Source organism: Nerophis ophidion, linkage group LG09, assembly GCF_033978795.1.
Source record: "Nerophis ophidion isolate RoL-2023_Sa linkage group LG09, RoL_Noph_v1.0, whole genome shotgun sequence".
In the NCBI taxonomy this organism is placed as follows: Eukaryota; Metazoa; Chordata; class Actinopteri; order Syngnathiformes; family Syngnathidae; genus Nerophis; species Nerophis ophidion.
The window spans coordinates 10,567,036-10,594,295 of record NC_084619.1 but is presented as its reverse complement, the minus strand read 5'-3'; the positions used below and the strand labels follow the sequence as shown (position 1 = coordinate 10,594,295).

The following is a 27,260-nucleotide window of genomic DNA, read 5'->3' as shown; positions in this document are numbered from 1 at the left end:
AATGGGAAACATCATATACCGCTCCTTATCGACATAAATAATTTGGTACATTTAAAATAAAATGTACGTATTATTCTGCACTAATGATTTTATTTGACGCGCATATTTAGTCGTTTAATTTCTACTTCCTGTTATCCCGGCATCCGGCTCAGCCCATACATTACGTCACTGATCATGTGAACGGGTTTGACCAATCAGACGGCTAGGGCGTGGTCAGTATTTGGACTGCATACTGTACCGTTATGCCAGTCTCTGCAGTCTGCGTGTGGCCAAATGTTGTTTATTATTATTATCTCCAAAACGAGCGAGCGACACTTCGACTGAGATGCTAATTGTCTCTGGTTTCACCTGGGATTGGGAAATAAGGCCAATTGTGCAAGCGAAGCCACGATAATGCATCCGGTGCCTTCATGCTCCCTGGATGACGAGGACATATTTGACTTTATACAGACAGGAAATATTGAACAATGTGCGCTCTTCATTGAAAGTGACAAAGCGATCCTCAGGGAGAAAGGTAAGCAAATTCTGCATAATAGTGTTCCAAGTTTCTGTTTTTATTTATAATTTCTATAGTGTGCAGTCAGAATTAATAATATTCAGTGATATTTTCATAGGCAAGCTGGTTATCCCCCCTCCCACATATATATATATATATATATATATATATATATATATATATATATATATATATATATATATATATATATACACATAAGCATGTTAGGTCAGGAAAAAACACAGGATATTTCATCCCTACAAGCCTTTTTCGCAGATTTCTTTTATTTATCATCTGCAGTGTGCAGTCAGAATTAATAGTATTCAGTGATGTTTTCATAGGCAAACTAGGTTATTTTCACATATATACATACACACACACACATATATATATATATATATATATATATATATATATATATATATATATATATATATATATATATATATATATATATATATATATATACGTCTTGATTGGATTATCCAGAGAATAGTGCTCGATACCGTGGTAGAGCGCAATATGTAGGTGTGGGGAAAAAACACAAGACTACTTCATCTCTACAGAACTGTTTCATGAGGGGTTTCCTCAATCATCAGGAGATTCCCCTCAATCATCTCCTGATGATTGAGGGAACCCCTCATGAAACAGTTCTGTAGAGATGAAGAAGTCTTGTGATTTTTCCCACGCAAACATATATATATATATATACATAAATATATATATATATATATATATATATATATATATATACATAAATATATATATATATATATATATATATATATATATATATATATATATATATATATATATGTATATATATATATAGATATATAGATATATATATAGATATATATATACATATATACAGTGGGGCAAAAAAGTATTTAGTCAGCCACCGATTGTTCTATTTTGGTTTCATCTGATCACATGACATTCTCCCAATCCTCTGCTGTATCATCCATGTATCCATTTTGGTACAAACTTAACTCGTCATGTTTGGAGGAAGAAGAATACTGAGTTGCATCCCAAGAACACCATACCTACTGTGAAGCATGGGGGTGGAAACATCGTACTTTGGGGCTGTTTTTCTACTAAGGGGACAGGACGATTGATCCGTGTTAAGGAAAGAATGAATGGGGCCATGTATCGTGAGATTTTGAGCCAAAACCTCCTTTCATCAGTGAGAGCTTTGAATGGTTGACTAAATACCTTTTTTCCAAAATAATTTACAAATAAATTCTTAAAAATTCCTACAATGTGAATTCCTGGATTTTTTTTCACTTTCTGTCTCTCATAGTTGAAATTTACCTATGATGAAAATTACAGACCTCTGTCATCATTTTAAGTGGGACAATTTGCACAATCAGTGGCTGACTAAATACTTTTTTGCCCCATTGTGTATATACATATATATATATATATATAGGTTAGGTCATTAAAAAACACAGAGGATATTTCATCCCTACAAGTCTTTTTCAGAGGTTTCTTTTATTTATCATTGTAGTGTGCAGACAGAATTACGCCAAGGTTTTAAGGTTAAGTTAAAGTACCTATGATTGTCACACACACACTAGGTGTGGTGAAATTTGTCCTTTACATTTAACCCATCACCCTTGATCACCCCCTGTGAAGTGAGGGGAGCAGTGAGCAGCAGCGGTGCAGCGCCCGGGAATCATTTATGGTGATTTAACCCCCAATTCCAACCCTTGATGCCGAGTGCCAAGCAGGGAGGTAATGGGTCCCATTTTTTTATAGTCTTTGGTATGACTCGGCCGGGGTTTGAACTCACAACCTACCGATCTCAGGGCGGACACTCTAACCACTAGGCCACTGAGTAGGTTTTCAAAATAAATCAACTTGAAGTTATGGAAAAAAAATGCCAACATGGGACTGCCACATTTACTAATGAAGTCACAAAGTGCATTCTTTTTTTTAACATGCCTCAACACAGCAGCTTGGAATTTGGGACATTCCCTGCCTGAGAGAGCATGAGGAGGTTGAGGTGTGTGTGTGTGTGTGTGTGGGGGGGAGGTTTGCATATTTTAGCATCCTGGAAGAGTTAGTGCTTCAAATAGTTCTGGGTATTTGTTCTGTTGTGTTTATGTTGTGCTACGGTGCGGATGTTTTCCCGAAATGTGTTTGTCATTCTGGTTTGGTGTGGGTTCACAGTGTGGCGCATATTTGTAGCAGTGTTAAAGTTGTTTGTACGGCCACCCCTCAGTGTGACCTGTATGGCTGTTGACCAAGTATGCCTTGCAATCACTTGTGTGTGTGAAAAGCCGTAGGTAGTATCTGACTGGGTTTATTGGCGGTCTATACTTCTCCCTACGTCCGTGTACCACTCCGTACAGCGACGTTTTAAAAAGTAATGAATTTTACTTTTTGAAACCGATACTAATCATTTCCGATTGTACGTTTTAAAGCATTTATCGGCCAATAATATCGAACATCTCTATTAAATTGGTGCATTTATTCCCTTGGATCCAGGCTGGGGCGGTTTTACTCCGCTCCACTACGCTGCCCTGCATGGCAACTCTGCCCTGGTCGACCTTTTCCTCAGCAACGGCGCTGACCCCAACATGACGTGCGACGCGGGACAGACAGCGTTCCACTTTGCATGCAGGTACTTGCTGCTGATGTTTACTTTGCGCCTCTTTAAAGTCAAACCAAAGGCGTCGTCTTCCCATAGGCAGGGGAACGTTTACATCATTCATAAAATGATGCAGCACGGAGCTGATCTGCGCCTCGTAGACCTGCAAGGAAAATCGGCTTTGCATCACGCGGTGACTGGAGGCAGCATGTGAGTCAAGTCCGTCTTGTCACAATTTGATGTTTCATACACGCGCCGACTTTGCGTTTTTTTTCCCCCCCAGCATTGCGGTGCACTATTTGTGGGAGACGGAAATGCTGCGTTTTACGGACACGGACATGCACCGGGTGACGCCCCTCCACCTTGCAGCATCTACAAGCAACACAGATATGGTCCAGTACCTTCTCAAACACCAGGTATTCAACGCTTCTTTATTCTTACCGTCCAAAAAAAAAGGCAAGTTTTCAAAAGACTCATATGACCCATTTCCTGGGTGGATCTCGCATAAGAGGAAGAAGAGGGTTCATTTTGAAATGCAGCGCTGAAAATGATGGAAAGCGCCACTCTACATAGAAACTGTTGGAAGTGTTGGAATTACCCTCTCCCCTAATTCGTCACGTTTTATCCATCCATTTTCTACCGCTTATTCCCTTTTGGGGTGGCGGGGGGTGCTGGCGCCTATCTCAGCTTCAATCGGGCGGAAGGCAGGGTACACCCTGGACAAGTCGCCACCTCATCGCAGGGCCAACACAGATAGACAGACAACATTCACACTCACATTCACACACTAGGGCCAATTTAGTGTTGCCAATCAACCTATCCCCAGGTGCATGTCATTGGAGGTGGGAGGAAGCCGGAGTACCCGGAGGGAACCCACGCATTCACGGGGAGAACATGCAAACTCCACACAGAAAGATCCCGAGCCTGGAATTGAACCCAGGACTGCAGGACCTTCGTATTGTGAGGCAGACGCACTAACCCCCCTCTGCCAGCGTGAAGCCCTGTCACGTTTTATGTGTCAGGTAAATCATGATGAATGGGGGCCATATGAACCCCCTTTCTACTGTGGCCTACAATTCTGCAATTAAAGTTTTCCTTGCCCTTATGTGGGCTCTACCGAGGATGTCGTTGTGGTTTGTGCAGCCCTTTGAGACACTAGTGATTTAGGGCTATATAAATAATCATTGATTGATTGATTGATTGATTAATTCAAGTCAATAAATAATTTCAATTAACAGAACAACCTCTGTCATGATCCGCGGCTTAGATCATGTTTTGTTGTTTTTTGGACTCCCTTAGTTCCTGGGTTTGTTTTTGTTTCCACGGGGATTAATTGGGTTCACCTGCCTCTGGTTAGTGGTCGGCAAGCTCACCTGTTGTCGACCACTAATCAGAGAGCTGTTTATTCACCTCTCTCGTCACGCTCAGTCTGGCTTCATTGTTTGCCATACGTTAGTATTTCTTGTCTCCTAGTTTATGTTTCCCTTCTGCATGTTTTTCTGTTTTTGGTAAGTCTTTGATGTTCGAAAATTAAATCGCGTCTCTACTCTACTTGCACGCCTTGTCGGGAGTAGTTCATCTGCATCTCGGGAGAACAAACTCCCCAAAAAGATGCGACCCCCCCATACCTCTTGTTGTAGTTTTTTTACAAACTCAACAAGATGACAGTTGAAGTATGATACTGTAAGTCAGGGGTGCCCACACTTTTTCTGCAGGCGAGCTACTTTTCAATTGACCAACTCGAGGGGATCTACCTCATTTATATATATCATTTAAATTTATTTATTTATGAAAGAGACATTTTTTGTAAACAAGTTAAATGTGTTTAATGATAATACAAGCATGTGTAACTCATAGATGTCTTTCTTTCACAAAGACAAGAATATATGTTGGTGTATTACCTGATTCTGATGACTGATGTCTGATTGGAATCAGACAGTAATGATGATAACGCCCACATTTTCAAATGAAGGAGAAAAAAAGTTGTCCTTTCTGTACAATACCACATGAAAGTGGTTGGTTTTTGGCATCTAATTCATCCAGCTTCCATACACTTTACAAGAAAAACATTGGCGGCAAATTCCATAGCTTGCTTGATTGACATTCACGGCACCCGAGGGTCTTGTGAGATGACGCTGGCTGCTGCCAGTTCATTATTATGAAAAAATGACAGAGAGGAAGGCGAGAAACACTTTTTATTTCAACAGACTTTCGCGCCGTCCCTTCCGTCAAAACTCTAAAGGCCGACTGCACATTTCCTATCTTCACAATAAAAGCCCTGCTTCATGCTGCCTGCGCTAACAAAATAAGAGTCTCGGAAAGCTGGCGTGCACAAGTGATGTGCACGCCAGCTTTCTGAGGGATCGCTTGTGCACGCCAGTTTTCCGAGACTCTGTATTTAGTTAGCGCAGGCAGCATGAAGCAGGGCTTTTATTGTGAAGATAGGAAATGTGCAGTCGGCCTTTAGAGTTATGACGGAAGGTACGGCGCGAGAGTCTGTTGAAATAAAAAGTGTTTCTCGCCTTCCTCTCGGTCATATTTTCATAATAATGATCTTGCAGCAGCCAGCGTCATCTCACAAGACCCTCCGGTACCGTTAATGTCATTTAAGTGACATCTTGGTGAAGATTGATGATCACTCATTTTTAGGTCTATTTTTTTTAAAAGCCTGGCTGGAGATCGACTGACACACCCCCGCGGTCGACTGGTAGCTCGCGATCGACATAATGGGCACCCCTGCTGTAAGTTGTCAGCGTCCAGCAGCTTTATCTAACGCTGCATGCACTTTAGATTTGTGCGACCCATCTGTTTGGGTTGCTGACAGTTGTTTACGGACACATTAGACTTAATAAGGTATGCATAATCAAACGAGAAAGACAATCAGAAGCAAACCAAAGTGAAAAAACTTATTTTGAAAGATTACGTTTGTTTGTTGAAAGATGGCGGAATATAAGCAAAATAATCTTACCGGTCTTATTAATAATGTGGTAGAACACAATTTTTGATCCGATTGTATTCATACCTTCCATAAATATTGAGTAAAACAGAATGGGTATGTTTAATAGGTACTGTAATTTAGGAAATTATGTAGTTTTTTCGGGCTTCACGGTGGGAGAGGGGTTAGTGCGCCTGCCTCACAATACGAAGGTCCTGCAGTCCTGGGTTCAAATCCAGGCTCGGGATCTTTCTGTGTGGAGTTTGCATGTTCTCCCCGTGAATGCGTGGGTTCCCTCCAGGTACTCCGGCTTCCTCCCACTTCCAAAGACATGCACCTGGGGATAGGTTGATTGGCAACACTAAATTGGCCCTAGTGTGTGAATGTGAGTGTGAATGTTGTCTGTCTATCTGTGTTGGCCCTGCGATGAGGTGGCGACTTGTCCAGGGTGTACCCCGCCTTCCGCCCGACTGTAGCTGAGATAGGCGCCAGCGCCCCCCGCGACCTCAAAAGGGAATAAGCGGTAGAAAATGGATGGATGGATGTTGTCTGTCTATCTGTGTTGACCCTGCGATGAGGTGGCGACTTGTCCAGGGTGTACCCCGCCTTCCGCCCGATTGTAGCTGAGATAGGCGCCAGCGCCCCCCGCGACCTCAAAAGGGAATAAGCGGTAGAAAATGGATGGATGGATGGATGTTGTCTGTCTATCTGTGTTGACCCTGCGATGAGGTGGCGACTTGTCCAGGGTGTACCCCGCCTTCCGCCCGATTGTAGCTGAGATAGGCGCCAGCGCCCCCCGCGACCTCAAAAGGGAATAAGCGGTAGAAAATGGATGGATGTAGTTTTTTCGTAATAATTTAATATTGGTTTTAATATATATATATATTTTTTTTTATAGTGTTTTAGAATAATTTTGAAAATATTGTAATGTTTTTATAATAATTTAATATGTTTTTCAATGTTTGTGAAAATGTTCATGTTGTTTTATTCCCCCAAAATTTAAATAGGTCAACAAAATGACTTTGTATGGTAGAAGATATAAATATTAAAATATACACATTTGCCGTTTTCATTTGAAAGATGGCTGAATTCAAACGATACACTGATCATATTTTTAGAGTGGGGTAACTACACAGGTTTTGCCAAAAATATAATTATACCCTCCACAAATACACTATCTGGTAAAACATAATGTGTATAGGTTTAATAAGTAATTTAGAAGATAATGTAATTTTATATTGCTTGCGTTTTTTAATATATTTTCAGTGTTTTATATAGCTGAGATAGGCGTCAGCGCCCCCCGTGTCCCCAAAAGGGAATAAGCGGTAGAAAATGGATGGATGGATATTTAAAAAAGTAATGTAATGATATTGTTATATAATTTCATATTTTTTTCAATATTTTTAAAATTTTTTGGACGATTTAATAATATTTCTAATATTTTATCAAATAATATTTTATTGATTTGTTTTTAAGTGTTGATAATAGGTAAAGCAAAATACAATACAAATATATTATTTATTAAAGAAAAGTAAATTCGCCATTTTCATTAGAAGATGGTTGAATTCAAACACAGTAATTTGAATTATATTTTTATCCAAAGAGGAGTAAATACACTGCTTTTTACCCAGATGTATTTATTCTCCACGAATAGTGAGTAAAATTAAATTTGAATGTGTTTGATACGTAAATTTGAAAAAAGGTAATAATATTTTGTAATCATTTTATATAATTTTCTTTGTTTTAAAATATTTTTTACATTTTTTTTTGACAAAATCTCCCATATCTTTATATAATTATTGTTTTCAATGTTTTAAATAATATACATTTGTAATTGTAACGTTTTGAAAATAGGTAAGAAGAAGATATAATTAATAAAATTCATATTGGGCATTTTCTGCGATGAGGTGGCGACTTGTCCAGGGTGTACTCCGCATTCCGCCCGAATGCAGCTGAGATAGGCCCTAGCGACTCCAAAAGGGAGAAGCAGTAGAAAATGGATGGATGTTTGGCATTTTATTTGAAATTTAGCTCAATTTAAACACATAAATCTCACTGAACACATTTTTCAGAATATTTTGAATACAGTTTTTGCCAAAATGTATTTAAATATTCACTAAAACATAATTTGTATCTTTTTTTTAAAAATGTCATATTTTTATGATAATGTAATATTTTTTTCAGTATTAAAACAACTGTGTTATTTAATAATTCTCTCAAAAATTACATTAAAATAAGTTGTTTTTCAATATTTTTTCAATTGTTTTTTGTATTGGAAAATTTAAGGAAATTGCAAAAGAATGTCAAAGATATAAAGGATAAAAATTTATTTAACCATTTTCATTTGAAAGAGGGTTGAATTTAAACAATAATCTCACTGATCATATTTTTCATAGTGGGGTAAATACACAGCTTTTGCCCGCAAAATATTTCTAACCTTTGCAAATGTTGATTAAAACAGAATTTGTATGTGTGTGATAAGTAATTTTGAATATTTTTTTGTATTTTTTTTGTAATAATTCAATATTTGTTTCAAGATTTACATCCAAAATTGTAATTGTTATTATAACTTTGAAAATATATGGCTACATTTGTGCAGTGTCTTTGTAAAAAAAAAAAACATGAAAAATGCTAATGTTTGTCATCGACATATTACTCTAGAGGTTGAAATTTAATAAACAAAAAAAATCAACTAAAAATGTAAATTAATTTTAGACTATAGTGTTTTTTTGGGGTTTTTTTTGTGTGTATCAGCGCTGTGCTGCGGATGACGTGGACCAGCAGGGATGGACGGCTCTCCACGTCGCAGCAGAGCGAGGCGGCGTGGAGGTGTGCTGGTTGCTACTGCAGAAAGCTGGGTGCAGGGTGCTTCATGAGAAAAACTTCAACGGACTGACGCCACTGGACCTCAGCAGGCAGGGGAAAACATTTAGGTGAATACGAAAAAATATATACGTTGGTCAATTCCCAACTCATTTAAAAAATATTTTTTTCAGTGTACAAAACCAGTTGGCACGTGTAATTCATAAATAAAAACAGAATACAATGATTAGCAAATCCCTTTCAACTTATATTCAATTGAATAGACTGCAAAGACAAGATATTTAATGTTCCAACTGAAAAACTATTTTTTTTTGTTGCAAATAATCACTAACTTGGAATTTCATGGTAGCAACACATAGCAAAAAAGTTGTCACAGGGGCATTTTACCACTGCATTACTATCCTTTCCTTTTAACAACACTCAGTAAACATTTTGGAACTGAGGAAACCCATTTTTGAAGCTTTTCAGGTGGAATTATTTTCCATTCTTGCTTGATGTACAGCTTAAGTTGTTCAGGTTTTTTAGGCTTCATATTGCGCCACATATATTCAATGGGATACAGGTCTGGACTACAGGCCAGCCAGTCTAGTACCCGCACTCTTTTACTATGTTGTAACACGTGGCTTGGCTTTGTCTTGCTGAAATAAGCAGGGGCGTCCATGATAACGTTGCTTGAATGGCAATATTTGTTGCTCCAAAACCTGTATGTACCTTTCAGCATTAATGGTGCCTTCACAGATGTGTAAGTTACCCATACCATCACAGACGATGGCTTTTGAACTTCGCGCCTATAAGAATCCGGATGTTTTTTTTCCTCTTTGTTCCAGAGGACACAACGTCCACAGTTTCCAACAACTATTTGAAATGTGTACTCATCAGACCACAGAACACTTTTCCACTTTGCCTCAGTCCATCCTAGATGAGCTCGGGCCCAGCGAAGCCTGCGGCATTTCTGGGTGTTGTTGATAAATGGCTTTCGCTTTGCATAGTAGAGTTTTAACTTGCACTTACAGATTTAGTGACCAACTGTAGTTACTGACAGTGGTTTTTGGAAGTTTTCCTGAGCCCATGTGGTGATATCCTTTACACGCGGCTGTCGCTTTTTGATGCAGTACCGCCTGAGGGATCGAAGGTCTGTAATATCTACGCTTAAGTGGAGTGATTTCTCCAGAGTCTCTGAACCTTTTGATGATATTACGGACAGTACATGGTGAAATCCCTAAATTCCTTGCAATAGCTTGTTTAGAAATATTGTTCTTAAACTTTGACAATTTGCTCACGTTTTTTTTTCACAAAGTGTTGACCCTCGCCCCATTCTTGTTTGTGAATGACTGCTATTTCATGGAAGCTGCTTTTACACCCAATCATGGCACCCACCTGTTCTTAATTAGCCTGTTCATCCGTGTGATGTTCCAAATAAGAGTTGGATGAGTATCCCTCAACTTTCTCAGTCTTTTTTGCCACTAGCGCCAGCTTTTTTGAAACATGCCGCATGCATCAAATTCCAAATGAGCTAATATTTGCAAATAATAAAGTTTTCCAGTTCGAACGTTAAATATCTTGTCTTTGCAGCCTATTCAATTGAATATAAGTTGAAAAGGATTTACAAATCATTGTATTCTGTTTTTATTTAAGATTTACACAACGTGCCAACTTCACTGGTTTTGAGTTTTGTAAGTAATGTTGATAAATTTCATCCTCTCATAAAGATCTAATACAAAAGCTGCATGAAAGTATTACTGAACTTTACAGTGGCTGCTCCTTTAACCATCTTAGGCATCATCAGCTCACCAAACTACCGAGTCAGTACATGAACGTGCCACTCTATATGTGCTTTTATTTTGTAGGCATAAACAGCTCACCAAACCACTGAGTCAGTACATGAACGTGCCACTTTATATATGCTTTTATTTTGTAGGCATAAACAGCTCAGCAAACTACAGAGTCAGTACATGAATGTGCCACCCTATATGTGCTTTTATTTTGTAGGCATAAACAGCTCAGCAAATTACCGAGTCAATACATGAACGTGCCACTCTATATGTGCTTTTATTTTGTAGGCATAAACAGCTCAGCAAACTACCAAGTCATGACATGAACGTGCTACTCTGTATGTGCTTTTATTTTGTAGGCATAAACAGCTCACCAAACTACTGAGTCAGTACATGAACGTGCCACTTTATATATGCTTTTATTTTGTAGGCATAAACAGCTCAGCAAACTACTAAGTCATGACATGAACGTGCTACTCTATATGTGCTTTTATTTTGTTGGCATAAATAGCTCACCAAACTACTGAGTCAGTACATGAACGTGCCACTCTATATATGTGCTTTTATTTTGTAGGCATAAACAGCTCACCAAACTACCGAGTCAGTACATGAACGTGCCACTCTATATGTGCTTTTATTTTGTAGGCATAAACAGCTCACCAAACCACTGAGTCAGTACATGAACGTGCCACTTTATATATGCTTTTATTTTGTAGGCATAAACAGCTCAGCAAACTACTGAGTCAGTACATGAACGTGCCTCTCTATATGTGCTTTTATTTTGTAGGCATAAACAGCTCAGCAAACTACTTAGTCAGTACATGAACGTGCCACTCTATATGTGCTTTTATTTTGTAGGCATAAACAGCTCAGCAAACTACCGAGTCAGTACATGAACGTGCCACTCTATATGTGCTTTTATTTTGTAGGCATAAACAGCTCACCAAACTACTGAGTCAGTACATGAACGTGCCACTCTATATGTGCTCTTATTTTGTAGGCATAAACAGCTCAGCAAACTACCAAGTCAGTACATGAACGTGCCACTTTATATATGCTTTTATTTTGCAGGCATAAACAGCTCAGCAAACTACTGAGTTAGTACATGAACGTGCCACTCTATATGTGCTTTTATTTTGTAGGCATTAACAGCTCAGCAAACTACTGAGTCAGTACATGAACGTGCCACTTTATATGTGCTTTTATTTTGTAGGCATAAACAGCTCAGCAAACTACTGAGTCAGTACATGAACGTGCCACTCTATATGTGCTTTTATTTTGTAGGCATAAACAGCTCAGCAAACTACTGAGTCAGTACATGAACGTGCCACTCTATATGTGCTTTTATTTTGTTGGCATAAACAGCTTAGCAAACTACTGAGTCAGTACATGAACGTGCCACTCTATATATGCTCTTATTTTGTAGGCATAAACAGCTCAGCAAACTACTGAGTCAGTACATGAACGTGCCTCTCTATATGTGCTTTTATTTTGTAGGCATTAACAGCTCAGCAAACTACAGAGTCAGTACATGAACGTGCCTCTCTATATGTGCTTTTATTTTGTAGGCATAAATAGCTCAGCAAACTACAGAGTCAGTACATGAACGTGCCACTCTATATGTGCTTTTATTTTATAGGCATAAACAGCTCAGCAAACTACTGAGTCAGTACATGAACATGCCACTCTATATGTGCTTTTATTTTGTAGGCATAAACAGCTCAGCAAACTACTGAGTCAGTACATGAACGTGCCACTCTATATGTGCTTTTATTTTGTAGGCATAAACAGCTCACCAAACTACAGAGTCAGTACATGAACGTGCCCCTCTATATGTGCTTTTATTTTGTAGGCATAAACAGGTCGCCAAACTACTGATTCAGTACATGAACGTGCCACTCTATATGTGCTTTTATTTTGTAGGCATAAACAGCTCAACAAACTACTGAGTCAGTACATGAACGTGCCACTCTATATGTGCTTTTATTTTGTAGGCATAAACAGCTCAGCAAACTACTGAGTCAATACATGAACGTGCCACTCTATATGTGCTTTTATTTTGTAGGCATAAACAGGTCGCCAAACTACTGATTCAGTACATGAACGTGCCACTCTATATGTGCTTTTATTTTGTAGGCATAAACAGCTCAGCAAACTACTGAGTCAGTACATGAACGTGCCACTCTATATGTGCTTTTATTTTGTAGGCATAAACAGCTCACCAAACTACTGAGTCAGTACATGAACGTGCCACTTTATATATGCTTTTATTTTGTAGGCATAAACAGCTCAGCAAACTACTCAGTCAGTACATGAACGTACCACTCTATATGTGCTTTTATTTTGTAGGCATAAACAGCTCAGCAAACTACTGAGTCAGTACATGAACGTGCCACTCTCTATATGTGCTTTTATTTTGTAGGCATAAACAGCTCGCCAAACTACCGAGTCAGTACATGAACGTGCCACTCTATATGTGCTTTTATTTTGTAGGCATAAACAGCTCAGCAAACTACTGAGTCAGTACATAAACGTACCACTCTATATGTGCTTTTATTTTGTAGGCATAAACAGCTCACTAAACTACTGAGTCAGTACATGAACGTGCCACTTTATATATGCTTTTATTTTGTAGGCATAAACAGCTCAGCAAACTACTGAGTCAGTACATGAACGTGCCTCTCTATATGTGCTTTTATTTTGTAGGCATAAACAGCTCAGCAAACTACTGAGTCAGTACATGAACGTGCCACTCTGTATGTGCTTTTATTTTGTAGGCATAAACAGCTCAGCAAACTACTGAGTCAGTACATGAACGTGCCACTCTATATGTGCTTTTATTTTGTAGGCATAAACAGCTCAGCAAACTACTGAGTCAGTACATGAACGTGCCACTCTATATGTGCTTTTATTTTGTAGGCATAAACAGCTCAGCCATCTACTGAGTCAGTACATGAACGTGCCACTCTATATGTGCTTTTATTTTGTAGGCACAAACAGCTCAGCAAACTACTGAGTCAGTACATGAACGTGCCACTTTATATATGCTTTTATTTTGTAGGCATAAACAGCTCAGCAAACTACTGAGTCAGTACATGAACGTGCCACTCTATATGTGCTTTTATTTTGTAGGCATAAACAGCTCAGCAAACTACCGAGTCAGTACATGAACGTGCCTCTCTATATGTGCTTTTATTTTGTAGGCACAAACAGCTCAGCAAACTACTGAGTCAGTACATGAACGTGCCACTCTATATGTGCTTTTATTTTGTAGGCATAAACAGCTCAGCAAACTACTGAGTCAGTACATGAACGTGCCACTTTATATATGCTTTTATTTTGTAGGCATAAACAGCTCAGCAAACTACTGAGTCAGTACATGAACGTGCCACTCTATATGTGCTTTTATTTTGTAGGCATAAACAGCTCAGCAAACTACCGAGTCAGTACATGAACGTGCCTCTCTATATGTGCTTTTATTTTGTAGGCACAAACAGCTCAGCAAACTACTGAGTCAGTACATGAACGTGCCAATCTACCACAAGCCCAAAGAGTCTGATGGTAAAAAATGGTCATCATGTTGTGTACACTAAATGTATACGTTCATGTTTGTCTATTTGTGTTGGGTTTTTTTCCCCCCCTCCGACTCTAGCTTTGTACTACTGGACGCTGTTTTTCCCCGGCCTGAGCGGAACCGTCATCCTGCTGATAGCGGCCATGATGGGAGGTTACGGCGGTCTCCTTTGCAGCGTACTCTTCCCCTGGCTGGCCAGAAGCATCTTCACACAATACCACCGCATGGCCACCTATCAAAGGTTTGGAAAAGCGTCACGTTTCCATGGCATGATAACTTTATCAGTATATTTCGCGGCTTGTTACGTCTTCATCTCCCTTCCAGGTTACCCAACCCCATTTACTTGGGAACACTCACGGCCGGACTGCTTCATTCCCTGCTTTGCTTTTATTGGAAAATAACAGCTAATATCCTTTTTTTTCCACTTTCAGCTCAAAAATGTCGGTCAAATTTTGATATTTGTTTCCCAAAATTATCTAGATTAGTCGTTAAAGGCCTACTGAAACCCACTACTACCGACCACGCAGTCTGATAGTTTATATATCAATGATGAAATATTAACATTGCAACACATGCCAATACGGCCTTTTTAGTTTACTAAATTACAATTTTAAATTTCCCGCAGAGTTTCTTGTTGAAAACGTCGCAAAATGATGACGTGTATTGTTTGAGCGGACATTTTAGCCCAGCACCACTTACGGCTAAAAGCCGTCTCTTTTCATCGCATAATTACACAGTAATTTAAACGTCTGTGTTGCTGAATCTTTTGCAATTTATTCAATTAATAATGGAGACGTCAAAGAAGAATGCTGTTGGTGGAAAGCGGTGGATTGCAGCTGCCTTTAGCACCGAAACACTTTGTTGTGAAATTTTAACAAAGAGCGGTCAAGCGAACATGTTTTTCTACGTCAACCAGCAAGTTTTTGGATGGGAAAATTGTGATATTAAGTCAGCTCTTACCGGAGACTTCAGTGGATTATGGGACCTCCTGCAGCAGCTGTCGAAAAGGCAGCTGTGATCATGGCTCCTCTCAGAGACACTGGCGTGTTCACCGCAGCCATTCGACTTTCAGGTATGACTTTTAGAATCTCACTAAAATACTATTAACACAATAAGCAGATAAGGGATTTTCCAGAATTATCCTAGTAAATGTGTCTAATTACATCTGAATCGCTCCCACTGCCGCCGCCCGAAGCCGTCGCTTTTTTTTTTTTAGTGCCTCACTCCAACTTTCCTCATCCACAAATCGCTCAAATTAATGGGGAAATCGTCGCTTTCTCGGTCCAAATAGCTCTTACTGCTGGTGGCTCACATTATAAACAATGTGAAGTGAAGTGAATTATATTTATATAGCGCTTTTCTCTAGTGACTCAAAGCGCTTTACATGGTGAAACCCAATATCTAAGTTACATTTAAACCAGTGTGGGTGGCACTGGGAGCAGGTGGGTAAAGTGTCTCGTCCAAGGACACAACGGCAGTGACTAGGATGGCGGAAGCGGGAATCGAACCTGCAACCCTCAAGTTGCTGGCACGGCCGCTCTACCAACCAAGCTATGCCGCCATCATGTGAGGATGTGAGGAGCCCTCACACCGGTGACGTCACGCGCACATCGTTTTCTACTTCCGGTAATTGCAAGGCTTTTTTATCAGCGACCAAAAGTTGGGAACTTTATCGTGGATGTTCTCTACTAAATCCTTTCAGCAAAAATATGGCAATATCGCGAAATGATCAAGTATGACACATAGAATGGACCTGCTATCCCCGTTTGAATAAGAAAATCTCATTTCAGTAGGCCTTTAAATCTTTTAGACCAGGGGTGCCCATTGCGTCGATCGCGAGCTACCAGTCGACCACGGGGGGTGTGTCAGTCGATCTCCAGCCAGGCTTTTAAAAAAAATAGACCTAAAAATTAGTGATCATCAATCTTCACCAAGACGTCACTTAAATGACATTCACGGTACCGGAGGGTCTTGTGAGATGACGCTGGCTGCTGCAAGATCATTATTATTAAAATATGACCGAGAGGAAGGCGGGAAACACTTTTTATTTCAACAGACTCTCGTGCCGTACCTTCCGTCAAAACTCTAAAGGCCGACTGCACATTTCCTATCTTCACAATAAAAGCCCTGCTTCATGCTGCCTGCGCTAACTAAATACAGAGTCTCGGAAAACTGGCGTGCACAAGCGATCCCTCAGAAAGCTGGCGTGCACATCACTTGTGCACGCCAGCTTTCCGAGACTCTTATTTTGTTAGCGCAGGCAGCATGAAGCAGGGCTTTTATTGTGAAGATAGGAAATGTGCAGTCGGCCTTTAGAGTTTTGACGGAAGGGACGGCGCGAAAGTCTGTTGAAATAAAAAGTGTTTCTCGCCTTCCTCTCTGTCATTTTTTCATAATAATGAACTGGCAGCAGCCAGCGTCATCTCACAAGACCCTCGGGTGCCGTGAATGTCAATCAAGCAAGCTACGGAATTTGCCGCCAATGTTTTTCTTGTAAAGTGTATGGAAGCTGGATGAATTAGATGCCAACAAACAACCACTTTCATGTGGTATTGTACAGAAAGGACAACTTTTTTTCTCCTCCATTTGAAAATGTGGGCGTTATCATCATTACTGTCTGATTCCAATCAATGCAAGTCATCAGAATCAGGTAATACACCAACTTATATTCTTGTCTTCGTGAAAGAACGACATCTATATGTGTTACACATGCTTGTATTATCATTAAACACATTTAACTTGTTTACAAAAATGTCTCTTTCATAAATAAATAAATATAAATGATATATATAAATGAGGTAGATCCCCTCGAGTTGGTCAATTGAAAAGTAGCTCGCCTGCAGAAAAAGTGTGGGCACCCCTGTTTTAGACGTTATCCGCACTGCAAAAACTGAAATCTAAGTATGATTAAATATCTCAAATAAGGCTGATATTAGCTTTTTTTTCTGTCTGAAAAGATAATTCTTCTCACTAAGCAGATTTGATGTTAGAGTGTTTTACTTGTTTTAAGGGTTTTGGTCCTAAATGATCTCAGTAAGATATTACAGCTTGTAGCTGAGATGTTATGACCTATATTCAGTAAAACATGCTTGAAACTAGAATATCAACTGATGCAAAGTATAAAACTACTTTTTCAAAGTAATCATTGCTTACTTCAAGAATGAAAAAAAAAAATCATAATGCCGAGCGCATATTATTATGTCAAGATAACGGCACTAGCATTTACTTCATTTAAGAATATTTTTCAACATATTGAGCAAAAGCTCTCTTTTTTTCAACCAAGAAAAGTGCATTTTTAAGGAATTTTTGGGTTCATTGAGGTTAACTAATTAGGGACCGAATGTCCCTTCGGGACAGAGGACCCTATCATATTTCTGGCGTTTTATTCTTTCTTTATTATCATTCCGCAGCTTTGAGCTGTAATTTGACCCCCTTAACATGCTTCAAAACTCACCAAATTTGACACACACATCAGGACTGGCGAACATTGCGATTTAATAAACACAAATCCAACCCCAAAACTAAAACTTGCGCTCTAGCCACCCCTAGGAAGAAAACACACACAAAACTGCCTGTAACTTTCAATAGGAATGTCGTAGCGACCTGAAACAAAAACCTCTGTGTAGGTCTCACTTAGACCTTCATTTCATATATTGACACCCCCCAGCAAAAATCAACAGGAAGTTTGCAATTCCCCCTTCAAAACAAAACGTTTGTAAAAACCGGTCACCTTTTTTCAAACATGATCTCCTCTGAGCGCGTTTATCGTGTCGGCTTCAAGCTACCACAAGAGAGAGATTGAACCCTTCTGATTAAAAGTTGATGAAAGAGTTTTAATTACTGCTACGGTTTTGATTTGATCAGCCTTCAAAGAACCGCTGCGCTGAAAACCATTATAAAGATGGCCGCCGTGCGCGGACACAGTGAGGGAGACGTTTTTTTCCCCCGTTTTTTTCGGTACCGTCTGCTGCTGGTGCGCACCCACCAACATTCGTGAGGGAGGGGCTGTGATCGCCTATACCAGGGGTAGGGAACCTATGGCTCTAGAGCCAGATGTGGCTCTTTTGATGACTGCATCTGGCTCTCAGATATATCTGAGCTGACGTTGCTTAACACGATAAGTAATGAATAATTCTACTTGTAATCACAGTGTTAAAAATAATGTTCAAAATATAAAACATTCTCATGCATTTTTAATCCATCCATCTGTTTTTTACCGCACCTGTTCAAGAAGTTGCGTTAATGGGTTTGGTGGTAGCGGGGGTGTATATTGTAGCGTCCCGGAAGAGTTAGTGATCTAAAGGGTTCTGGATATTTGTCCGGTTGTGTTTATGTTGTGTTACGGTGCGGATGTTCTCCCGAAATGTGTTTGTCATTCTTGTTTGCTGTGGGTTCACAGTGTGGCGCATATTTGTAACAGTGTTATCTTTGTTTATACGGCCACCCTCAGTGTGACATGTATGGCTGTTGACCAAGTATGCACTTGTTTGTGTGTATGAGCCGCATATATTATGTGAGTGGGCTGGCACGCTATTTTTATGGAAGAAAAGCAGACGTGGCGACATGTAGAGAACGCCAAAAGCAGTGCTTTTACGGCCTGCCCCCAATATTATTGTCCGGGTGGAAATCGGGAGAAATTCGGAAGGGTCACTGAACTTCGGGAGTCTCCCGGTAAAATTGTGAGGGTTGACGAGTATGAGTATTAGCGGTGAATGTGGTGTTACAGCGGTGGGCCAGCTCTAATGTTAATTTGATATTTCCTGAAGGGCCAAATTAAATTACACGGCGGGCCAAATTTGGCCCGCCGTGCCAGAGTTTGACACCCATGACTTAGAGCCACAGTGTTGCACCAGGTTAACAAGACACGATCTGTTCCCATGGTAACAGCATCAGCCATATGTGAAGAGTGAAAACAGTCAGCCTTAACCGAATGAAAGTTCTCAGCCGACCGGTGTCCTGGTCCAGGTGTCTATGGTCCACTTCTGCCTCGTCCTGGCTTTGTTCTGCAAGGTTCTGAGTCAGGACCCCGGGTCTTTGGATAAAACAGAAGCAGATCCCCGGTTCTCTTGTGTTGCTGACCTGGTGGAGAATAACCAGAGCCCTCGCAGGTTCTGTCCCTACTGTGAGGTAAGACGTCCTACTGGAGACTGGTGGTAGTGCTTTATGTCTTGGCTGCTTGCTCTCTTTATCTTGTCCTGTCTATATTTTTTTTAAGCCTCTTTCTCGGCGCTGTTCTCTAAATTAGCTGCAGCCGGCCTCCATGGCCCCCACTCCCTCCCCCCGGTTGCACGTTTTGTGATTACATGTAACATGTTTATGTGTTCTATGGTTTTTTTTTTTCCTTGGCCTCAGTCTGGACCCTCTCCCGGGAGTCCAGCCTTTGACTGAATACTTTTTCACTCTTCCCCCTTATCACCTGTTTCCTCCCTTTTTTAAAGGGGAACATTATCACAATTTCAGAAGGGTTAAAACCAACAAAAATCAGTTCCCAGTGGCTTATTTTATTTTTCAAAGTTTTTTTCTAAATTTAACCCATCACGCAATATCCCGAAAAACTGCTTCAAAGTGCCTGATTTTCACCATCGCTATATCCACCCGTCCATTTTTCTGTGACGTCACTGCGTGAAGCCAATACAAACAAACATGGCGGATCAAACAGAAAAATATAGCGACATTAGCTCGGATTCAGACTCAGATTTCAGCGACTTGAGCGATTCAACAGATTACGCATGTATTGAAACGGATGGTTGGAGTGTGGAGGCGGATAGCGAAAACGAAATTGAAGAAGAAACTGAAGCTATTGAGCCGTATCGCAACAGACAAAGGCAACGAGGACGAATTCGGCGATCGCCTCCTAACCAACGATTGCATTTTTTGACCACTGGTGCAACTTGAATCCGTCGATTGGTATGTGTTTGTTTGGCATTAAATGTGGGTGGAGGGAAAGGCTGGATGTAAATATAGCTACAAATGAGGCATAACGATGCAATATGTACATACAGCTAACCTAAATAGCATGTTAGCATCGATTAGCTTGCAGTCATGCCGTGCACAAATATGTCTGATTAGCACATAAGTCAATAACAACTTTATCGTTGGAAATGCATCTGCTTTTTGTGTCGCCGGATATCTACACATCTCTGTCGTAGCATCGCTATCGTTGGTAGAGTGTGCATAACAAACGAGAGATTTTCGCATCTTTTGACCACTGGTGCAACTTGAATCCGTCGATTGGTATGTGTTTGTTTGGCATTAAATGTGGGTGAAGGGAAAGGCTGGATGCAAATATAGCTACAAATGAGGCAAAACGTTGCAATATGTACATACAGCTAGCCTAAATAGCATGTTAGCATCGATTAGCTTGCAGTCATGCCGTGCGCAAATATGTCTGATTAGCACATAAGTCAATAACATCAACAAAACTCACCTTTGTGATTTTGTTGACTTTATCGTTGGAAATGCATCTGCTTTTTGTGTCGCCGGATATCCACACATCTCTGTCGTAGCATCGCTATCGTTGGTAAAGAGTGCATAACAAACAAAGGACTTTCGCATCTTTTGACCACTGGTGCAACTTGAATTTGTCGATTGGTATGTGTTTGTTTGGCATTAAATGTGGGTGGAGGGAAAGGCTGGATGCAAATATAGCTACAAATGAGGCATAACGATGCAATATGTACATACAGCTAGCCTAAATAGCATGTTAGCATCGATTAGCATGCCGTGACAATTGATATGTCTGATTAGCACACTCCGCGTAAGTCAACTTGAATCCATCCCTGTTCGTGTTGTTACCCCCTCTGACAACACACCGACGAGGCATGATGTCTCCAAGGTACGAAAAACAGTCTAAAAAACGGAAAATAACAGAGCTGATTTGACTTGGTGTCTGTAATGTGTTTGAGAAAATGGCGGATTGCTTCCCGTTGTGACGTCACGGGTGAAAGGTCATTGCTCCGACAGCGAACAATTGAAAAGGCGTTTCAATCGCCGAATTCACCCTTTTAGAGTTCGGAAATTGGTTAAAAAAAACATATGGTCCTTTTTCTGCAACATCAATGTATATTTTGACGCTTACATATCAATCAATCAATGTTTATTTATATAGCACTAAATCACAAATGTCTCAAAGGACTGTACAAACCACTACGACTACGACATCCTCGGAAGAACTCACATAAGGGCAAGGAGAACTCACACCCAGTGGGACGCCAGTGACAATGATGACTATGAGAACCTTGGAGAGGACCTCAAATGTGGGCAACACCCCCCCTCTAGGGGACCGAAAGCAATGGATGTCGAGCGGGTCTAACATGATACTGTGAAAGTTCAATCCATAATGGATCCAACAGAGCCGCGAGAGTTCAGTTCAAAGCAGATCCAAGACAGCAGCGAGAGTCCCGTCCACAGGAAACTATCCCAAGCGGAGTCGGATCAGCATCGTAGAGATGTCTCCAACCGATACACAGGCGAGCGGTCCATCCTGGGTCCCGACGAGCGGTCCATCCTGGGTCCCGACTCTGGACAGCCAGTACTTCATCCATGGTCATCGAACCGGACCCCCTCCACAAGGGAGGGGGAGACAGAAGAGAAAAAGAAAAGAAGCGGCAGATCAACTGGTCTAAAAAGGAGGTCTATTTAAAGGCTAGAGTATACAAACAAGTTTTAAGGTGAGCCTTTAATGCTTCTACTGAGGTAGCATCTCGAACTGTTACCGGGAGGGCATTCCAGAGTACTGGAGCCCGAACAGAAAACACTCTATAGCCCGCAGACTTTTTTTGAGCTTTAGAAAACACTAATAAGCCGGAGTCCATTGAACGCAGATTTCTTGCCGGGACATATGGTACAATACAATCGGCAAGATAGGATGGAGCTAGACCGTGTAGTATTTTATACGTAAGTAGTAAAACCTTAAAGTCGTTGACAGTGACAATGATGACTATGACAAACCTTGGAGAGGACCGCATATGTGGGAAACCCCCCCTCCGGGGAACGAAAGCAATGGATGTCGAGCGGGTCTAACATGATACTGTGAAAGTTCAATCCATAATGGATCCAACACAACTGTGAGAGTCCAGTCCAATGTGGATCCAACACAGTAGCGAGAGTCCCGTCCAAAGTGGAGCCAGCAGGAAACCATCCCAAGCGGAGGCGGATCAGCAGCGCAGAGACGTCCCCAACCGAAACACAACCAAGCGGTCCATCCTGGGTCCCGACTCTGGACAGCCAGTACTTCATCCATGGCCACCGGACCAGACCCCCTCCACAAGGGAGAGGGGGACAGAGGAGAAAAAGAAAAGAAACGGCAGATCAACTGGTCTAAAAAGGGGGTCTGGCTAGAGTATACAAATGAGTTTTAAGGTGAGACTTAAATGCTTCTACTGAGGTAGCATCTTGGAGGGCATTCCAGAGTACTGGAGCCCGAACGGAAAACGCTCTATAGCCTGCAGACTTTTTTTGGGCTCTGGGAATCACTAATAGTCCTTTGAACACATATTTCTTGCCGGGACATATGGTACAATACAATCTGCAAGATAGGATGGAGCTAGACCGTGTAGTATTTTATACGTAAGTAGTAAAACCTTAAAGTCACATCTTAAGTGCACAGGAAGCCAGTGCAGGTGAGCCAGTGCAGGCGTAATATGATCAAAATTTCTTGTTCTCGTCAAATGTCTAGCAGCCGCATTTTGTACCAACTGTAATCTTTTAATGCTAGACATGGGGAGACCCGAAAATAATACGTTACAGTAATCGAGACGAGACGTAACAAACGCATGGATAATGATCTGTGCGTCTTTAGTTGACAAAATGGAGCGAATTTTAGCGATATGACGGAGACATAGGTCTGGTGATAATGTTTCCCTTTAAGGGGCTCCGTAAATGTCTGACCCGTTCTTGTCTCCCTGTAATGTCCGTCTACTCTTAGTGGGACTGTGCAGAAAACGTATTTTCAGTTCTTATAGAATAGACAATAATAAAAGCACCTTGAACCTTGCGATAAGACCTGACCACGTCTCTTTTTCCAGCTGTTCCAGCCCGACCACACCAAGCACTGCAAGCTGTGCAACGCCTGCATTAAAGACTACGACCACCACTGCCTTTTCCTCAACCGCTGCGTCGGCCGGGGTAATCACCGCCTCTTCCTCTTCTTCATCCTCTCCATGGTGAGCGCCCACCTCCTATTCATCGCCACGGCGGCGAGTTACCTTCACCACGAGATGCCCGGAAGCAGTCGCGGCCTCTCGTGGTGGCTCACCTATCTCGGGGAGGAGTTCTGGGTGACGTCCATGGTGGTCATGAACGCCATCACGCTCCTGTGGGAGGCGTGGCTACTCACCGAGCAGTTTGATGCCATCGCCATGGGAACAACTACTTACTTTATACACTTGGAAAATGTGAGGCGGCGGAGGCCGCTCGGGCAGCGCTGGATTAGTGTGTTGGCGTTTCTGCTGGAAGGACGGCGACGGGTGGTCGGTCCGTGCACACAACACGACAAAGCTGCAATCGACGTTTGAAACTGTTTTTGTTCACGCGTGCTCGTTTACAAACAGTCTGCACTGAGATAGTCCTGAATGTCACTTCATTAGGTACGCCTTGTTTGATGGCAATTAGCCACTTCCTTTTAAAGGCCTACAGAAACCCACTACTACCGACCTCGCAGTCTGATAGTTTATATATCAATGATGAAATATTAACATTGCAACACATGCCAATACGGCCTTTTTAGTTTACTAAATTGCAATTTTAAATTTCCCGCAAAGTGTCGTGTTGAAAACATCACGGTATGATGACGCGTGCGTTTGACGTCTCGGGTTGTAGCGGACATTATTTTCCAGCCCGATCCAAGCTATAAGTAGTCTGCATAATTACACAGTAATCTGGACATCTGTGTTGCTGAATCTTTTGCAATTTGTTCAATTAATAACGGAGAAGTCAAAGTAGAAAGATGGAGGTGGGAAGCTTTTAGCCTTTAGCCGCACAAACACACTTGTTTAAAATTACCGAAGGTAAAGCTTTACTATGGATCAGAGCGGTCGAGCGGACATGGATCCCGACTACATGTCAACCGGCAGTTTTCGGTGAGAAAATTGTGGTAATAAGTTGGCTCTTACCGGAGACATCGGCGGAGCTTCCGTCCTGCTGCAGCTGCGTGACTTCCCTCAGAGACTCTGGCGGTCAACACACCCGTGGCCACACCCCTCCGACTTTCAGGTGCTATTTAATCTCACTAAAACACTAGCAACACAATAGGCAGATAAGGGATTTTCCAGAATTATCCGAGTAAATGTGTCTAATAACATCTAAATCGCTCCCACTGCATTCGCCTTTTTTTTTTCTTTCTAGATTAGATTAGATTAGATTAGATAGTAGTTTATTTATTCCGTCAGGAGAGTTCCTTCAGGAAAATTAAAATTTTCAGCACAATCCCATTCAAGTTTAGACAAACATTACAGGGAGACAGAACAGGATCGCTGACGGGTCTGCCGGCTTCCAGCGCCCCTTACAAAAAAGATGACATACAGGTAAACAAGGGGGGGGGAATAGAAGATTAAAATAAAATTTAAAAAATCGGTCTTAGCCTAGGCCCTGGAGTGGGGGTGCAGACTGAGGCCAAGGGGGTTGAACCGTTTCGGTACGGGGGTTTTGGTCTGGTTCGGAGGTTTATCGAACGAGTTTTAAGTACTGTACCGCACGTTGTGTAAACAATGCACACCGAGACACAACACACGGCATGCTAGCAGCGACCGGTAGACGATAGACTGACCATACCTTCTCTTTTCAGCTGATATGTTCTCCTTTGCAGGACTGTCCGGGTGGAGTTTCTTAAATGCCTCAAATATCCAGCATTTTAAGTTAGGGTTGCGTGTATTTTCAATGTATGTTCTGGGTTAAGAAGGGGTTAAAAACAAAACAAATTGTGCACGCAGCAGCATTCGTGAGGGAGGGGCAGAGACAGAGAGAGCGAGAGAGTTGTGATAAACGCGCATGCGTCACCAGGCTCTGCTTTTTACCCAGAGATTTATCAGATTTTTGTTTTTATTATCTATAGCAGGGGTGCCCACAGCTAATGTTTTAAAGGCCCACAGCACATACTATTAAAATAAACAAAAACATAACAAAAGGGAAATAAAAAAGCTTAAAGGTTAAATGTAATTTAGAAAAAGTTGCAATGTTGACTAATAAAACAAAGCTGTGTTTTCTTCTTTCAAACTGTCATTGCTCAAAACATAATAATGAATCAAAAATCCATGTTATTATGAATTATTGACCTATCCAAGTTTCCCATTACTTCACATCAAACATTCCACTAAGAAAAATATTTTTTGTGGAATATTTTGCAAATTTGGTAAATAAATAACCCAAAAATTAATATTTTGTTGTTTTCTTACTGTACCGAAAATTAACCGAACTGTAACCTCCAAACCGAGGTACGTACCGAACCAAAATTTTTGTGTAATGTTACACCCCTAACATATATATATATATATATATATATATATATATATATATATATATATATAAATGATAAATGGGTTGTACTTGTATAGCGCTTTTCTACCTTCAAGGTACTCAAAGCGCTTTGACACTACTTCCACATTTACCCATTCACACACACATTCACACACTGATGGAGGGAGCTGCCATGCAAGGCGCCAACCAGCACCCATCAGGAGCAAGGGTGAAGTGTCTTGCTCAGGACACAACGGACGTGACGAGGTTGGTACTAGGTGGGAATTGAACCAGGGACGCTCGGGTTGCGCACGGCCACTCTCCCCACTGCGCCATTTATTTATTTTATTTAATATATATATATATGTATATATATATATATATATATATATATATATATATATATATATATATATATATACATATATGATAAATAAATGATAAATGGGTTGTACTTGTATAGCGCTTTTCTACCTTCAAGGTACTCAAAGCGCTTTGACACTACTTCCACATTTACCCATTCACACACACATTCACACACTGATGGAGGGAGCTGCCATGCAAGGCGCCAACCAGCACCCATCAGGAGCAAGGGTGAAGTGTCTTGCTCAGGACACAACGGACGTGACGAGGTTGGTTCTAGGTGGGATTTGAACCAGTGACCCTCGGGTGGCGCACGGCCACTCTCCCACTGCGCCACGCAGTATATATATATATATATATATACATATATATATATATATGTATATATGTATATATATATATATATATATATATATATATATATATATATATATATATGTATATATATATATAAACAATTGAGAAAATCTGCAAATAAACAAATATGGACAGTTTGCCTTTACATTTAAAGTGCAATAACTAGGTTGCCACAACCAGTAATAACACATAAGGCACAGTGATATACAGTTTTTTTTTTTCAAATAAATTCATAAAAAGCGCTGAAAGAGGTCAGGATCAAGCATTTCTTAACTTTTTGGGAGAAACAGTACTTGTTCTAAAAAAACATAAAAAAAGTTTTTCTATGTGTGATTTAAAAAATGTGTTATGGACTTTCCCACGGTTGAATTGAAGTCTCACGAGTGGGCATCCATCCGCTTTATCTACCTCTGCATGCATTTTAGAATGTTGTTGCACCATGTGGGTTACACTTGCCGTGCTGTTTACAATGAACCCATCAGCGCTATTATTGCTGACTGAGCACTTTGCTTCTCACTTATATTACAACATTGGTGGAGTTGTGTATTGTGTTGTGTATTGTACTTAATAAATGATTTCATTTAATAAATCATACTTAATAAATGATTTCATTTCATCAAATTTCACATTCTCGTGCAATCTGAAACACTATTAACGTGAAAACTATTCAATGGCTCTATATAATGATTAAGTAGTGATGGATGGGTGACACATTAGCTTTGAATCACGAGAGAAAGGCGCTATATAAAATAGAATTCACTTCATTAGTGAGTGTAATGCACACTCACCAGATGCATTGACACTGCACTGCACTGCACTGGTTGAGTCATTTAGTTACATTTGCAGTGATAGTAGCTGATTGGGCTTGGGAATCAGGGGACTGAAGGGAAAAA

At 40.7% G+C, this 27,260-nt stretch overlaps 1 protein-coding gene across 1 annotated transcript; it reads left to right on the top strand.

Moving 5' to 3' along the window:
* The first annotated feature begins 212 nt into the window (after window positions 1-212).
* On the top strand, window positions 213-25,956 carry si:ch211-223a10.1 (uncharacterized). Its single transcript, XM_061910249.1, has 10 exons — window positions 213-514; window positions 2,990-3,125; window positions 3,192-3,302; window positions 3,376-3,508; window positions 8,782-8,960; window positions 14,110-14,183; window positions 14,275-14,437; window positions 14,521-14,603; window positions 19,133-19,323; window positions 23,223-25,956. Exons 1-10 carry the CDS (start codon window positions 394-396, stop codon window positions 23,709-23,711), a joined length of 1,680 nt encoding a protein of 559 aa, XP_061766233.1. The 5' UTR covers window positions 213-393; the 3' UTR covers window positions 23,712-25,956.
* The last annotated feature ends 1,304 nt before the right edge of the window (window positions 25,957-27,260 follow it).

Excerpts from the sequence above, each read along its gene's own strand:
- si:ch211-223a10.1 (XM_061910249.1), top strand. The coding sequence starts at position 394 with ATGCATCCGGTGCCTTCATGCTCCCTGGATGACGAGGACATATTTGAC. Across the intron at positions 3,303-3,375 it reads GCGGTGACTGGAGGCAGCAT|CATTGCGGTGCACTATTTGT; the intron begins GTGAGTCAAGTC and ends TTTCCCCCCCAG. Across the intron at positions 14,184-14,274 it reads CAAGCCCAAAGAGTCTGATG|CTTTGTACTACTGGACGCTG; the intron begins GTAAAAAATGGT and ends CTCCGACTCTAG.